Source organism: Osmia lignaria, chromosome 8 (genome assembly GCF_051020975.1).
Source record: "Osmia lignaria lignaria isolate PbOS001 chromosome 8, iyOsmLign1, whole genome shotgun sequence".
In the NCBI taxonomy this organism is placed as follows: Eukaryota; Metazoa; Arthropoda; class Insecta; order Hymenoptera; family Megachilidae; genus Osmia; species Osmia lignaria.
This window is the reverse complement of record NC_135039.1, coordinates 10,052,219-10,069,510: the sequence shown is the minus strand read 5'-3', so window position 1 is coordinate 10,069,510 and position 17,292 is coordinate 10,052,219. Positions and strand designations below refer to the sequence as shown.

At 32.5% G+C, this 17,292-nt stretch overlaps 2 protein-coding genes across 9 annotated transcripts; both read left to right on the top strand.

Annotated features, from left to right (window-relative positions):
• The first annotated feature begins 6,524 nt into the window (after positions 1–6,524).
• Max (MYC associated factor X) lies at positions 6,525–8,119 on the top strand. Of its 2 annotated transcripts, XM_034334601.2 has the most exons (4): positions 6,595–6,684; positions 6,740–6,799; positions 7,108–7,342; positions 7,494–8,109. In XM_034334601.2, the coding sequence occupies exons 1-4, from the start codon at positions 6,646–6,648 to the stop codon at positions 7,673–7,675; spliced, it is 516 nt and encodes a 171-aa protein (XP_034190492.1). In that variant the 5' UTR covers positions 6,595–6,645; the 3' UTR covers positions 7,676–8,109. The 2 variants fall into 2 exon arrangements, with proteins under 2 accessions (XP_034190493.1, XP_034190492.1); XM_034334602.2 differs by lacking the exon at positions 6,740–6,799 and having other exon boundaries at positions 6,525–6,684; positions 7,494–8,119.
• Positions 8,120–11,228: 3,109 nt separating this feature from the next.
• Positions 11,229–16,333, top strand: MED26 (mediator complex subunit 26). Of its 7 annotated transcripts, none has more exons than XM_034334536.2 (4): positions 11,229–11,505; positions 12,802–12,876; positions 13,037–13,318; positions 13,510–16,333. In XM_034334536.2, exons 1-4 carry the CDS (start codon positions 11,443–11,445, stop codon positions 14,710–14,712), a joined length of 1,623 nt encoding a protein of 540 aa, XP_034190427.1. In that variant the 5' UTR covers positions 11,229–11,442; the 3' UTR covers positions 14,713–16,333. The 7 variants fall into 7 exon arrangements, with proteins under 7 accessions (XP_034190427.1, XP_034190428.1, XP_034190430.1 ...); XM_034334537.2 differs by having other exon boundaries at positions 11,252–11,299; XM_034334539.2 differs by lacking the exon at positions 11,229–11,505 and adding an exon at positions 11,517–11,718.
• Positions 16,334–17,292: the final 959 nt, after the last annotated feature.

Below are 17,292 nucleotides of genomic sequence, written 5' to 3'. Positions count from 1 at the left end.
CTCATTTACCTTAATTAACCCTTTCGCTACGGCGGACCTGCCCGCGAATGCGGTATCCCTAAAGCTGCGTATACATTTGTTACTTAACACGTCGACTGCCACGGTGAAAATGACCATTTGTTGTGGAAAACTGTAATTATTAAACATAGGAATAGTTAATTTTCAAATTTCAAATTTCCAACATTCTGTTTACTATTTTACTATGTTATTTAAAATAATATCTTTCTATTATTTTCTTTTAATTATTTAAGCATGCGTAATTTCCGGAGCCGGTCACCCCCATGGCACTCATGGCGTTAATCTTCTTACTGACACTCGTCACTTCGTTTTTTCCATAAATATCTGAACACCTGAAAAATTTAATTTACATCAATTTTATTAGTATTATTTGTTAACAGACATGACATACATTGTCCAAGAATAACATTAAGATAATAAATCCATTGAACGAGCTGAATTTGCAAGATATTTAGACAAAATCCGCAGATATGGAAGAGGGTGTATGTTTTGTTACCTACACCTGTTCCAGTTGTCTGTAAACTCTGTATGCGAAAAGATGGAATTAACCCTTTCACACCGGACGGGACATATGCTGTCCCGGTCTGAAAAATTTGCGAAATTACGGCTGGGACAACATATGTCCCAGTTACAGTAATGCACGGTTAAATTTCACTAAAATGCGTCTCTAAGACCTTCAGCCTTTCAAGCAGACAAGTTATTTCATCGTAATAATCACCCGGAGGAGAAATAAGTGTTCCCGGTAATGGGGCGCACTCGAACTGATTTTTTTGCCGTATTGAAAGGGTTGAAAGCAGCTGCAGCAGCCTATTAGGTTTAAAAAGTCGGAGAAAGAAGTCGCGGAAGTGATGGCAAACATGGAACTTTTTAAATTTGTTAAAATGTAAATGATGTTTGGGCTTCCAGATTAACACTAGAACTACCAACATTTAATACACATTAATTTCTAAGTCGAAAATAATACAAAAAATTAAATAAATACGGGATGAAGCGTATCCATTCTTTATCTCGACAATAGCCAACATAGGTGGAGTTCCCCTAGTATCGGACATTAGCTATATCTAAAAGAACTGAAATGTGACAAAATTGTTTCAACCATCAATTGTTTGTTTTATCCTCCTTTTGACAGTTGAAACAATTTTGTCACATTTCAGTTCTTTTAGATATAGCTAATGTCCGATACTAGGTGCCGTCCGGTACTAAGGGAACTCCCCCACATTCCAGCAAAAATACCTTGATGAAATTTGTAATTTGAAATAAAAAAACTGGAAACCCTTTGGGAGTTCTAGTGTTAATGATTTTATTTCTATTAACTCCATTGAAATTTCCTTAGGCCACTCCATAATTAACATAAAACAACACAAAAATTGCCCGTATAAGAACCGAGACTTACGCACTGGTTAATTCTGCTCGTTGAATAAATCTTTAAGGAATAGACAGGATTTTTTTATGTTTTATCCTGAAGGTCTCGTTACCTGTTTTGGAAAGGGTTGCTATTCCGATAATTCATCGATACAGCCGAACCAAGTACCGAGTAACGGTATGAAGTAACAGGACACAATGTACATTTGTATTTATATTATTGATTCCAGTATTTTATTGACTTTTAATACCATCTTATAGGAATTGAATAAGTTTTAAGTTTGGGTTAAGATTGACGATTTATCCTTCAATATTACCACTTAACATATTTGGGTGACACTTCAATTGTCAAAGGAAGCTATTATCTATACTATTAGGAATTTGGTTAGTTATTTAATTAGAAACATTTTTATTAGGAATTTGAAATAACGGATAATGGGAATAATAAAATATTCGGAAAATAATGAATAAAATTTTTAAACAAATAAAAATATGTAATGAAATTTTTGTCCTGACGCGGAGCACTACTGTCGGCACTTCGTCTCTCTCAAAGCTATTTCGCTTTCCGACTTGATAAAAAATCGATGTTGCAACTTTCTCCGGATGTTTTTTCAAGATAAAACTCTGCTCTATCGAGTGGTATAATTCGATTTTACGCCGGACCTCTACTTTTTCAGATAAATTGAAAAATATCCTAGAAAATTGCTGCCAAATCGGGGTCCCTCCGCGTTCAATGATCGCTTAAACATATATAAACATTTATAATGTATTAAAGATAGGTATCGTTGTATTCAGGAAAGTCTACAGAATCTTTTAGTATAAATAAAATTTCAATATCTTTTATAATTACGTCAGAAAATTTGTTTAAATCTGAAAAACATGTGTTTTTTCAAAATCAAATTTCTCAGAAACTGTACGTATAAGAGCAAAACGGTTTGTAGATTCGTAATCAGCGTACAAAACACTATAAGAATCGTCTAGTGGGGATCGGAACACAAAAGAAAAGTTAAAATTTGTTGGACAGTGTAATAGGTTGATCTTTAAATTCAATTTATTCAATATTAGGGTGTTTGCATTTTATTTCACAGTCGATTTCTTTTGAAGTAAGATAATTTTTTATAGTATTTATTGAAAAATTTTCTTTAGAAATATTTCATATTTCTAAATAATATATAATACTTTATATTTTATAATAATTGAATTAAATCGGGCTCCTTTCAACTTAACTGAATTAGTTTCGGGTTTTAATGTGGAGTATTATTGGGGAAGATATATAATAATTATAATAGTAATTTTTTTTAATTATGGTTATTCGGATTTTACATTAATAATAATTCTTTTTTTAGCCAGGTAACAGATCGCGGTAACGTTTAAAAAATAATAAATAAGAAACAAATAACAATCTCGTGATATAAAATAAAAGAGAAACGAAATATAAGAAATCGGCAACTATAGAGATAACATGCATATTCTGCTCTATCAAAGTTAACACGTTGAATACCACGGGGGTCACCGGTGACCGTCACCGCAAATTACACATGCCTGAATAATTAAAAGAAAACAATAGAAAAACATTATTATTTTAAATAATATTGCTATTGTACAAATAATGTAAAATATCAAATAGAATGTATGAAATTTGAAATTTGAAAATTAACTATTACTATTCTGAATAATTAGAGCTTCAATACGTCCCATAAAATAATAAATAAGAAACTAATAAAATCTCGTGATATAAAATAAAAGAGAAACGAAATATAAGAAATCGGCAACTATAGAGATAACATGTATATTCTGCTCTATCAAAGTTAAAAGTGAACGCGAAATTTACCGGGTGACTAAAATCACCGTCAGTGCACATCGAGGGTTAAACGTCGCCTATAGTCACCGTTAGTAGCGAAAAGGTTATAAATTAAGCATCGAAATCTTTTTTACTCGACTTTTCCGAACAACGAACGATGACTAGGTAGATTTAATTTACGAACGAAACAATGCCGAAGAAACCAGTCCCGTGGCGTGTTTAATAATTCAGAACGTCAATGTGGCGATGTACGAGGAAAGTAGCGAGTAGAACGGACCAAAAAAAAATTGATCGAGCATGCACGTTAAGTGTTGTAAAAAAGGAGAAGCAAAACGAAAGCCGCTTGTTGATTAACGATAAAGGGTCATTATCAACGATAATGGCGTAATAAAAGCTTGCCACAAGTTAACGAGACATGACAGAGCCCGCTTACAGTGTGCCAATGTAGCAACCGTACGCGTTTACAGAATTTCTGATTTTATACCGGGTGGAAGCGAAGTAACCGGTCGCTTAAAATTTCGAACACCACCGACAGTGATAATAAATTCAGAATGTGTTAAGATGTCCCAGAAACGAGTTATAAAAGTTTCATTTTACAAGGGAACCGATTTCTCGTTGGCGCAAAAACACACACTCGATTCTCCCTATTAGGGGGACGTTTTTCACCCCTCTTACGAATTCGCATCGCCACCAGTCTCTTTATTGTTTTTTTCCCCGATTACTCCCCCCCCACGCTTCGAATTTCTACGATCGCAATAGGCGTGGCGATCGTCCAACCACGTCTCTCCCTGAACGGTCGTCCAATGGGGGGCGTGGCTTAACGCGCCGCGTCCTTGTTCAGCTCGATGCACCGCCATCGATGCTGGCCACGCCCACTGCTCGCGACGAGCCTTCTCCTAATAGTGGGCGGAGCCTCGACTATTCGATTCTCGTCGCGTCGGTTCTTCGACTATCCATAAAAAGTTTCGCCGATGAGAAAACGTGAATATCATACTCGAAAAACTTGCGAGCAGGCGCGAAATACGTATTTTGTTGGATCGATGAAGAAAACGTTTATTCAAAACACACTTGAAAATTGATCTTAAAATTGGAAATTCGTGTGAAATTCGTTTTCAGATATTAGTTTTTTTAAGTAGATAAATTGCATAGGATAGATATATACAGTTTCAAAAAAAACTTCAACGTATTTCAATAATTCTTGTTATAAATTGAATTGGAGGAGCAATTTCCTGAACCACCATATTACCAGACTCCAGATGTCCATGGTGTTTCTCCGCGGCTCGTATCCGGTTAATGGATTGCTTGGTAGCGATCGTTCGCTTACCTGTTTAGTACCAGGCTGATCTTTCCCAACCCTCGACGAGCAGCCAATTCGACGAATTCAATAACTCACCTCTCGAGTCTCTCCCTCCATACTAGGAGGACCGTACCCGGCGGAGAATTCCGATTGGTCGTACGGTCGCGAACGGCCACGCCTCCCCGAATGGCTTGCATCCCCGATGCACCGTCGATTCGCGAACGCGGTGTTCTTCGCGCTTCAGAGAACCGGATCTTCGATCTGCGCACGCTCGCGCCTACGCGGAACAGCCTCCCAAAGTCGTACGAGAGCGACAAGAAAAGAGAATGATCGTTTTCCTGTCGAATCCGCAAGAATCGCTGTGCAATCAATCCGCTCCAATTTTTTTTTTTTTTAGACATTATGGTTTATAGTGTTTGAGGTTTCAGCCGTGTCCAATAGGAAAATGTCCTCTATATTTTATTGTACAGAGATTATTCGGAAATTCCGTTTACGAGGGTAGTGATTTTCTCCTGAAAGATCTTGAAAATTATTTTTTTGAAACAGGGATATTGGAAATAAAATTCACGCTGTTCGTTATTAGCAATACATATTTCGATTTTTACAGAAATGAATGATAAAAATAAAGATAAATGTAATAGTTACATATTATTTGATCGTAAACACTTTTGCAAAATTATGAGTCGAATCCAAGAATTGAGTGATACTTGAAACATATTGATTTAAATACATCGATACTTTTACTCATAAATAGTAAATAATTTGGTTTTTTTTACGTAGCACTTGTGAAAAAAACAGTATGTATAATTAAGCATTTTAAAAAACACTGTTTATGCCATCTACCAATTAGAAACTAAACACAATGGTTTCAAAGTCGATGTTTTAAATTTCGACACTAGCGCCATCTATACAGAAACGGCTGAAACTACTCGACGACTCACAGTGGGGTATTTGGCCCGAAAAACCGGAGAAAAGTCATTTCACGCAAAATGTGAAATTTTTACTGCCTAATAAAGTTGAATGTATGAGGGACAATGTACCAATGTTCGTTTTTTGGCTGAACTTTAACTCAGGGGCCCAAAAATTATGGCCTTTTTTTTTTACCTTCTTGAAGTATTTAACGAGTAGAATCTAAAAATCCTAGTTTTAAGGCGCGGAATCCATCGGTTCAGAAGTTATACGTGTGTAAAACTGAACGTTTTTAGCATATTTTACATGTTACTTCGACGCCATATTGACTTGTAACCTGGTGTCGTCCAATGAGTGGAGTCGCCGTCGGTAAAACAGAATTATGTACATAAGTGGCGGCCTAAACCCGGTATACCTAAGGTTAGTTTTTTTTTTATAAACAATATCCCCTCGGATTTAATAGGAACTGATGGTACTTACACCCAACGAATAGAGTCCAACTGGCGGTCGGCAAAGGATCGGATGCGGGGAATAACCTGTCAAATACGCTAAAAACGCTCACTTTTACACACGTATAACTTCTGAATCGATGGATTCCGTGCCTTAAAACTAGGATTTTCAGATTCTACTCGTTAAATACTTCAAGAGGATAAAAAAAAAAGGCCATCATTTTTGGGCCCCTGAGGTAAAATTTACCCGAGCATCAAAAGATAGAAGGTTTACGCTTCAAAATGGTAGTTGTTTCATTAATTTTGGATAAACATTGATGAAGTTATAGAAATTTAAAGATTGAGCCAATTTTAAAATTGTTATGTCCGGCTTTAACCGATCCAAAGCTTTTTACCGACTTATCGACTGACTTTACGGCAGTCGGTAAGTTACCAGTAACAGTATTGGTCACTTTCTCTAACAGCGAACTTAGAAACTAACAAAATAGAAAATTTCAACTTTTTGGCAAAATAAAGAACTTTTGGGCTTTTCCAAGACCGTCAAATTATTTTTTTTTTTTTAGTTATTATTCACAATTCTCATAAAGCCTTCTTTTGTTTTTTCACTAAATCATGGAGAAATAGACAGGCACTACATTCGTACAAAATAAAATCTCTATATCGATGAACCATTGGTAACTTTCATGTTTTCCTGTCAAATATTGTGTATATGTGTACTGCGTACTTACTAACATTGGTATATGTATATCATTTGAGTACTGGATCAAGTCTTTTGTTTACCAATTACTCGGGCAACTAAGAAAATTATAATGAGTGACGATGATCGAGACATCGACATTGAGAGTGATGTAAGTTCTTAAAAGCGCTCCTTCGATGAGTGTTATTAAAGACATCGTTTTTCAGGAAGGCGATGATTCTGACTCCAGGCAAAGGCATTCAAATAATACTCAATATTATTCCCAAGTATGTTCCTTCTTCCTTCTTATTTCGATTCATCTTATAAAATAAACTTCTTTGTTTATTCTATGATCATCAATTGATTGCCAGTATGAGAATAATATTTGTAAAACATTGAATCTATATACCTTTGAGGTTAAATAGACGCTTTCCACTTAATTTACCTTATAGATAGCAGGAAGCACCACTTTCCTTCTAAACGTATTGCTTTTTAATGCTTTAAGTGAAATGAATATTATATTTATGTATGTTATAGTTTAAAAAAATCATTTCCTATTGCAATTAGAAAAACAAGAGAATATGTGTGATTTTAGGCAGAGAAACGTGCCCATCATAATGCCTTGGAACGTAAACGCAGAGACCACATTAAAGATAGTTTCTCGAGTCTTAGAGATTCTGTACCTGCATTGCAAGGGGAGAAGGTTGCGAGTAGAGCACAAATACTCAAAAAGGCTGCTGAATATATACAATTCATGCGCCGTAAAAATTCTTCCCACCAACAGGATATCGATGACTTGAAACGGCAAAATAATCTCTTGGAGTCTCAAAGTAATTATCGACCTTATTTGCATTTTGTACATACATAGATGTTTCCAATTCGTTTGAATATTATTTCAAAACAGCTTACAAACAAACTACAGTTTCTTTTCCATTAGTTACCAATCAATTCTTACCCTGTATCAAAATATATTGTTCACAGTTCGGGCGCTTGAAAAAGCAAAGATGACAGGCAATTTTGCAGCAGAAACTTGCGAGGTCACAAAGTCAGAAGGTGTACCTATGTCGGGATACAATGATACAGAATCTGAATCATCAGATAGCGAAGCAAGCAGGACTGTGCGTCAAACGAAAAAGCTAAAAGTCGGAGGTCTTCATCATTGACCAATACTTTGATTCGGTTTTTGTTTTTATAAAAACTATTTTGGTTCACAGTTCAACTCCATATAAATATTTATTTAAAAAAAGAAAAAAGGAGGAGAGCAATTGCTCACTGAAGTACAAAGAAATCTTTCAGTGAAGTTTTGAATGTTTTAGAGCCAGTGTACAAAAATATACAAAGTATAGGTAATATTATTGTTTAACTAAAAAATCTATAAAATAGTGCATTGTGAATACTTTGGTATAATCTTGTGAAATATTCAATTTATAAATTTATAGAAGATTCAAAACCATTTTGTTGATCGAATAATCGTTTGATGCAAATTTATATTGTATAATAATATTGTCAAATACTTTTACTTATCTTTGAAATCAATTGTACTGGTAAAATAATCTCTTATTCGAGTTAATGGAAATAAGATTCTTTTCACTTACTTTATTCATACATTTTTAAGGAATGCAATATAATTTTTTATCAGTTACAATTTCTGATTTAATTCCATTTTCTTATAAGTATTTGTTTTTAATTATTTATATTAATCATTATTTAGTCAGATCATCGACTAAATACATGCTCAATTGTAATATTTACAATACATTTAAAATTATGTTGTCGTTTAAATAAAAGTTTAATTATATTAATGAAAATTTTATTATTAGAAGTATAATAAAAATCGTAAAATTCACTGTAACGATTTCATTGTTTTTTAACCTTGACATTTTGTTTCATAAGCATCAGAGAACCAATACAATTTTATATTTCATTAATTTTAATTTCCCATAATTCACGATTATCGTTTAAAAATAGTACGCGGATAATGACGTAATGAAACGCAATAATAATAAACTTAAAATCCCTAGTTGTACCACATCATAATTCTATGAATTCAAAGATCAAGAATTGTCAAACTACATTAATTAATTAGAATATTAGTTTAGATATTAGTGTACGAGTTGTAACTTAAAATTAATTAGTCGATAATCAATTTCCACAGCTGGAAACGTATAGTTACATAAAATACTAGATATAAGCGCTTAAATATACGATAATAAAGGTAATGTAATATAGTATGGTATACTTATGTTTATTAACAAATATATATATATATATAAACTATAAATTTAAGGGATACATGTTATTGAACAAATGCACATATCCAATACCCGCGTATACATACATACATGCATGCATTATGTATCTAACGCGACAAATTTTATTGAAAACACTTAAAATTTAACGACTTTTTTAAATGCTACGATATTTTGATATGGAAATCATGTGTAGATTTGTATTCTATTTCAAATACAAATACTGTTATGTAACAATTATTTTTCGTTTTTTATACTTTATTCTTTTCACAGATTTCATAAACAGTTGAATGATTGACCTTGACAGTAGAAGTTCCTTTTATTGTATTGTTATTTTACATTATATATTAAACAACACCAAATATTTTAACAATAATAGTACAGCAACAGAAGAAAGCATGATTAGAAAGCATTGCCTTCTAAACATTCACAATGTATTGAAAAAAAATTTCTGATGATTCATTAATAAAATAAAAATATCTTTTTTAAATATTATTTATACAAATAGAAAATATCCTATATAAATTATTAAATTTTGAAATATGTAAATACAAAATGTGTAAAAAATCAAATAACCATATGTTTTGTTAAACCTTGTTTTAGGGTTATAATTACTTTTATATTTTATTAATTTTTAACAATGCAAATGGATATAACTAACCTCTGTTCAGTTGTTTGGAAATAATACATAAAAATAAACAATTTTATTGTTTTATATTACGAAAAAATGTATGAAATAGATAGCTACCTACTTTACTACAAAGTAAGGAAGTGCAGTATATTTAATATAATGTTAGAAAATAGCGTAATAATTAACAAAACCATAAAACAGTCCTCACGCCATAATTAAAAATCATACAGAATTTAACATATTTTTGAAATAATACTTCATCATCGTGTAATAAATAAATCAAAATTACAAACGAAAAAAGTTCATTTTTATATTTTAATTACCAATGCTAACATGCATTAACTGTTCTATTAAATGCAATCTTGAAAATTAGTTTAATAAAATATATTTACCAAGCAACATGCACTTAAATGCAGTAACATATAAATGGCCTTTTAAATTTTATAATCATAAACTTAATAATTTAATGTTTTATTTACAGCGTAAAATTTTAATTTTTTTTTAATATCCACTGTAAGTTACTATATACATGCATATGTACATAAATATATACATACATACATAAAATGAAAGGGTAATTTCTACACATACAAGAAAAAATACATCAATATGACTTTTCGCGAAACTATAGGAAACTTCTTGATATTTAACACTGATTATTTCATTTATTCGTATCCATTATATTAAATCTTTTATGAATATAGATTTTATGAAGACGACAAATTTTATACAAACATGCAAATGTTACATTATACTTTTGTATATACATTTTCCCACAAATTTAGGTTATGGATACCACACGAAAAACTACTTTCCAACTAGTCATTCCAACGTTACATTCTTACACGTATACATTTACACCTTACAGCAAAGTTACAATAAGAATAAGAACGAAATAAACGATTTTTTAACTTCTGACAGAAAGTTGCAATTAATTCATGTACAATTTCTCTTATTAAGCCCACGTTACATATAAAGTTTATGATAATTAATTTGGAAAGTAATAATCATAATGCTTAATAGAGCTGTGAATCCCCATTCCGGTAATAAAAATTCGTATGATTATTATCAATTGTAGCATACATATGTTTTTCTGTATGATTAATTAAAAAAAAAAAGATACCTTTGTTTACGTATATGTATATATTTATATGTATTTTTATGAGAATACATATATATATACATAGAAATCATACAAATAAAGTCATATAGTTATATTATCCTTATCATGTTGGTAATATAAATTCATTTTACCTAACTTCATTTCGTAGGTACATACGAATTGCTTTATAAAAATAAACACATCTGAATAAATATTTATTAAAAATTATATGAATATTTAATTCCATTTTAATATATTTCGCATTTTTATTTTAATATAAAATATACTTTACATAACACATTCAATTACACAGTTTTAGGTATTACAGATTACATTATACATTGATTATAAAACATTCATGATATCTAAGTACGATGAATTCAACGAATCGTGTATTCAAATATTGAAAGGTAGTTTGATCGTTGATTAGAAACTGTCATTAAACGATTCGAATGAAAATGTTATCGTACTACGAGTTTGACATAATTTTTAGAAGATAATGTATTAGAATAAGAAAGAATATATGTATAAGAATATCCATGTGTAATGGGAGTTTCAAAAGATTATTTAAAGCGATAGAGAAGGAATTAAAACGTAAAAGAAAAGTGTAAAGTGAAGTTAGCTACGAAATATTCTCGGATTCGATTCGAGCGCCGTTTGATCAGCGGTGGGGATAGAAGGGAGGTGTGGTAACGGTTAGGAGTCGAATCCAACCACGAGAGGAGCTAGTAGCGTTTGCCTAGCAGTATGAGGCGGCGTGGGGCTAGGGACGATGCATGGGCTGCGACTAGGAGGCACTTGGGAGGTAGGGAGGGCATGCGAGCAGAGCACAGTTCAGTAGTCGCCATTGCAAGTCCCCCGTGCTCTCGTATTCGTGACACTCGGACGCGTGGAGCCGATTTTACGCTAACCTAATCTCCCCGCGAGGGCCCTAAGTGTGCCCCCCCGATGCAGAGATATTGCACCGAGCTCACCGAAAGATTGTTGAAATCTCTTGATAAGGAATACAATGTAAGTAGCGGAATGAATCCGCGATGCGCCGTCCGTCCGTTCACGCAAACGGCTATCGGGCCACTCTCGATCCCCCGTGCGCCGTGTGCCTGTACCAGTGGCGTGCGCGAGAGTCACTGAGAATGTAGTGTAGCGGCGGCTCCGCGTGTGAGTGAGTAATACGTTTCTTGTGTGTACGTATGATGCCAGTCGACAAATCTTCTCTTTACACGAGTGTGTGCAACATTCAACGTAAACGCGTTGTCGACTACCTGAAGCATAACCTCAATATCCCAACGAAATGTTTCAAACAGAATAGAATTCTTCGAATCACCCTTTCTTTCCACTTTTCAGTCTCTTCTTTATTTCAGATTTTCATATAACCACTTGCATCACCCTAAATCATGTACCGCATTATTTTCAAACTTTTCTCATGTATTTTCAGTATTAATAGTCTCACAGTTTTCCTTGGATTTCTATTGAGAAATATGATCACATCCGTCAAGTCTGAAACGTTTCAGATACATTTCATATCTATGGCCCGATTGCCGTTTTATCATCGAATCCTTCCCATCGACTGTAATAAAATTATGTTAAACGTACCGTTGCTGTAGATTTAGAAAATGTCTATAGACACGTGTTGATTATTTTCCATGTTGCAGTTTGTTCATTTCTTATACTGCGTTTAAGATAAAAGTCCTATAAAATTGTATCAAAATGACGAAATTATATTATTATTATTATTAACTGTTTTCCTTTGCAATTAGAACAGTATGATTTTTATATTGAAATTTATTTTATTGTAAAATTGACGTTTCTGTATAAATAAAAAAGGAAATCAACAAAATATATTTCACTGTAGTAAATCAGTAACTGATTTTAAAACAGATGTAGATTGTAGATGTTGATTTACCAATGATCACAAACTTGTGTACATTAATAAAGGATTATATTAAGATTATTTAATTTAACTATTAAATTGAACCCTTTTTAATAATTTGTTCAACTCTATAAAAATAAATTAATTTAAATGGTAACATGCTAAATATTAATATACAAAGTAGATCATGCAAGATTTATGCACTGAAATGTAATTATATGTAGTAAAGTGTTACACGGAATCAAATCTTTTAATACAATAATATGTAATAATATAATAATGATATTTGAATTTCTTATACGCTTGGTCAAAAGAAAATGCGGTAAAAATTACTTTTAAATCAATAAATTAAGTGCATACAATGTTTTATAGACATAAGATGATATAGATGTATCACAATGTTTACAATAAACTAATTCATTGTCAAAATTTGTCAGGTCATCGACATGGGAGCTGTTGTGGATGTCATTACGGCCCTGGAAAAGACGGCGATCACAAAGGAGGTACTTGAGGTAAAGACCTTTCGAGTATAATCTAATAAGCGTGTTTATTTTAAGGAATTCCAAACAGTACAGCAGCTTTATGGTATCAGATTGTTTCATCAGATTGCATCATTGTTTCTTATTTGAATACCGTATTATCTAATTATGGGAATGCATTTGATTACTTCAGATTACAAGACTTGGAAAGTATATTAATGAACTTCGACGAAAAACAAATAACGATGCCTTGGCTAAACGTGCGAAGGATTTGGTACGACGTTGGCGCGATATGGTTCTGCCTTCTGCTCATTCTACTCCACAACCGACACCAGCTGATACAGCACCACCAGCTCTTAACGGAGCCAAGCCACATAGTCCTGCGTTAAGATGTTTAAAGCCGCAAAGTCCAGCATTGAGAGGTGTGGTGGTCCCTCCGCAAAGTCCATTGTTGAGGGATACCACTCCGCTCAGAGTAAGTTATTAACAGTTTTTCTTTGTCTTGCGTTGTTTAAACTTGCATAATCTTATGATATATTGAAAAGCTGTGACGTACACTTTGATTTTCTGTGAAAATTAACTTGGATAGATGCGTATATCTTCTACAAAATTCAGCGAAAGGTAATTAAAACGATGCCTGTAAATGTTATATTGTTCCAATTGCAGGTGCTTAGCCCAGTTTTATCAGTGCATAGTGATCATTCGCATTCTCCTAACGCATCGTCAAATAAGCAGTCAATTACAGTGACCAGCAACCACAGAACAAGTTCTGATGTGCCACCCACGCTTGGTTCTTCGAGCCAACATCATCCAATGGAAGCAGTGCCACGAACTCACAGTTCAAACAAACGTCTTCGAAAAGATGATTTTAAGGACCAACCTAGTTATCAACATCATGATTCAGACTCAATCACCGAAAGTGAATCCTTGGTTAAAAAGCAACGTCTAAACGGCGAGAATATAAGTGGTAATTTAAATTTGCAAGTGCCTAGCCCCACATTTAAAGAAAGAATCTCTGATCAGTTTATGGAGTCTTCCACCGATCCTGACGATTCAGGACCAAAGAAACGTGGTAGAAAGAAAGGCAGTAAATCCATGAAGAAGCCACCAGTCTTAGAGGATCGTGTAAAAGAAAAACTAGCTAGTATCTCAAGAAATCCTAAATTAAAGACAACCCAAGAATTGCTGGCTGATCTACGGGCACGCGGCACCAATTCTAGCGTTAATTCAAGTGCTCTACCTAGTCAAAGTGTAGAATCATCCGGCATGGAAGATATTCTGAGAAGTAACAATGAACAAGTATCAAAGTTCCTTCGTTGTCCTCAGAACAATGTATCCCATAGAAATACAGTTTCTGAAGCATCGCCAGAAAGTCGGTTGAAGCCAACGGAAAACTGTCACGACGTACCATCTAAGTGTGAGGAATCAGGTGTAGTGTACAAAGAAAAATCAGTTGCAACTTTTCAAAAAAGCCAATCAGAGCAGTGTAAAGAGTTAACGGTCGAGGAAATACTGGCCAAGTTACCACCTATAGATCCGAGTTCGATCGACTGGAGTGAGTGTGATACTGAAACGACAGAGGATCAAAATAGTACTGAATATCCACCTAGACAAGTTACAGCTGAAGACATAGAAAGGTTACATTCACAGTGCGTTGAAGGACTGAACGGAAACTTCCAACCAAAACTATCGTCTTTAACTTCTTGTAACGAAATACAGGATACGAACGAAGGAGTATCAGAAAACAATGGTGTAAACAATGTGTATAGCCAAAATGGCGAAGAGTTTCGAGAATGGCATCAGATGCTAGCAAGGCCCAGTTACGATGGCCAGATCCTCCACATATTGCCTTATGTTATTATTGATTAGTAATTTTATTATCTTATCCTATTATTATTCTCTCAAACTTGTGAAGATTCCCTGCAAATATTAAAGGGATTGATCGATGATCAATCTATTAAACCAATTTCTATTGCAACATTATGATTGCTCTTTATTTCTATAAATGTACACGTTACTACCACCTTTGTCATCACATAAAGACTCCCATTATTATTCAGTGAAGTAATTAGAATTTTTCAACGAGTCAATCAGAGTCTCGCTATATAGAAATAACTGGAAATCATTTCTAATATATGTATAATAATTACTATTGCTGACAACATTCTTCGTTGTTGCAATGGTTAATTGCTTTGTCAGTAATGATCGTTTTACTATTATGATTATCGTCGTTGTCATCATTGTCATCCTCATCGCCATCGTCGTAATTATTGTTATTGTTGTTATTATTCTTGCTGCTATTATTACTATTATCATTTTCATTATTATTATTATTATTAATTATTATTATTATTATCATCATTATTCATTGACACTGGAAGCATTTCTTATACAGAACTGAATACTTTGAATGATCAAAAGACATAATAATGGGCCTCTGAGATATTGTGTACCTCTAATGTCTGTAACAGTGTATCTATGTTCAAATCTCGTATGCTTCTTTTTGATATTACTGACTATACTCTAAACATTAGGAAAATTAATTCAAGATTTATGAACAAAATTTACACGGTTATTTATGTCAAACAAATACACTGTTAATGAAACAATAATGATTTTATTTATCTGGTGAAAGATAATAAAAATAAAAGGGAGGCATAAAATTCAAATCAAATAGCGCATTTTGGCCTATACGTAGGAGGAAAGAAAAATTACTTTAAAAATTAAGTATTAAAACCAAGGGTCACTTCATTTATCGTGAAGTATCATTTCGTTTGTTGAAACAAATATTATTTTAAGATATTCTCGAGGGATGATGTTGGAGGTGGAAAAAAAAAATAATAATAATAATATAAAGAATAATTATGGCAAAAGGTATGGTCGTACCACGCAAAGATAATGCTATAATAATTCAGATGCTTATCGATATGATATTTTGTTTATGGATTTAAAATATTTATTAAAATGTACAGAAACCATCACTTGAATATGAACACTAATTTTTTGGGCGTGGTAAAAGTAGTCAAACCGAATATAACGGGGCCTTAATTAAAGTTTAAAAGTAAAAAAATGATATTTGTCTAATAAGGTATTATGTTGCATATAACTTGTAGCAAAGGTAACACGACTCGAGTCTGTTATCAATTTTTTCTATCTCAATTTTATTTATACCACAGCAAAATGAAAGTGAACGATTGAAATGGACTTTTGTTTTAAGAAATTCAAGAAAAATCAGAATCATATTGACGGGGAAAAAATGCGTTATGTGCAATGTCCAGCGTTCCAGTGCAACGTTTTTTATTTTTCTGTTTTTAAAAAAATAAAATAAGACATTTAGTTATTTGAAAATATGTAAATACTTGTATCGCTCGAAATTCCAAAGCACTGGAACCAAAATATACTAACATTTTCTGTAATAACCAAATAATATTGTGTTATGTAAAAAAAAAGAAAACAACAAAAAAAAAAACAAAAAATGAAAGAAAACAAATGTACATATTGTGCAACTATACCGTGTATAATGAATGCTTTGTGAAACATTATGAATTAGAAAAGAAAAAAAATCTCTCATTTTATACGTGTTCATTTTTTGATAATAACAATCACCTTTGGTTTCACTTAATCGTTTTCCAAGCAATTAAGGTTTATACTAACCTTTTTCTAAGTGATCAGTGAGGAAAAGATGAAATAATTTGTCATTTTCAATTGAGCTTGATAAAAATGGTTAAAAGATAGTGAGATATTTCCAAAATTTAAATAATGTATATACGCATTTGAATAGTTTCTCGTGTTAATTGTCCACTTAATTATATTGATTAATATGCCTTGCTTTACAAATATATAATAAGTACCTATTTTGTTTATACAGATATTTGTATACCTTTGTATTTAAGATTAAAGACACAAGTTAATATAATTGAATATCACAGTACACGTAGTTACAAGATTGTTTAAATAATTATTTTTAATCGTTTCAAAGCATATAATTTGAATGAAGATCATTTTTAAGTTATAATTTATTCATTTCGTTACTCTAGTTCTATTCATCCTTTGATCAGTTACCCAAACGTCTGAGAAATTAATTATAATTGAATTTTTATTTTTCAATGTGTAGATATATTGTTCACATCGAATAATACAATTTTGTAAAGGTATCTTAATTATTTCATTAAACTTACTTGGATCTGTTTCAAAGAAGTCTTCATTTGCATCAAGCTATATGCTTTGCTATCAATATGATTGCAGAGCGTGCGACATTTTTTATTATGTAATGCATCGATAGCGATTTAGTTGGAAAATAATAAATGACATGTTTCCTTCGAACGAAACGAAAGAAATTTCAATGATTTTCTATACGAATAATTTTTTTATTCTTCTTTTTCTTTTAATAATAATAATCTCTTTGTTTATCGAAAATAATTACACACGCAATCAATCAATATTTTATAA

Bases quoted from the DNA above. Each gene is read 5' to 3' on its own strand.
- Max (XM_034334601.2), top strand. From the start codon at position 6,646: ATGAGTGACGATGATCGAGACATCGACATTGAGAGTGAT. The intron at 6,685-6,739 runs GTAAGTTCTTAA...ATCGTTTTTCAG, and splicing joins ACATCGACATTGAGAGTGAT to GAAGGCGATGATTCTGACTC. The intron at 7,343-7,493 runs GTAATTATCGAC...TATTGTTCACAG, and splicing joins TAATCTCTTGGAGTCTCAAA to TTCGGGCGCTTGAAAAAGCA.
- MED26 (XM_034334536.2), top strand. From the start codon at position 11,443: ATGCAGAGATATTGCACCGAGCTCACCGAAAGATTGTTGAAATCTCTT. The intron at 11,506-12,801 runs GTAAGTAGCGGA...AAAATTTGTCAG, and splicing joins CTCTTGATAAGGAATACAAT to GTCATCGACATGGGAGCTGT. The intron at 12,877-13,036 runs GTAAAGACCTTT...TGATTACTTCAG, and splicing joins TCACAAAGGAGGTACTTGAG to ATTACAAGACTTGGAAAGTA.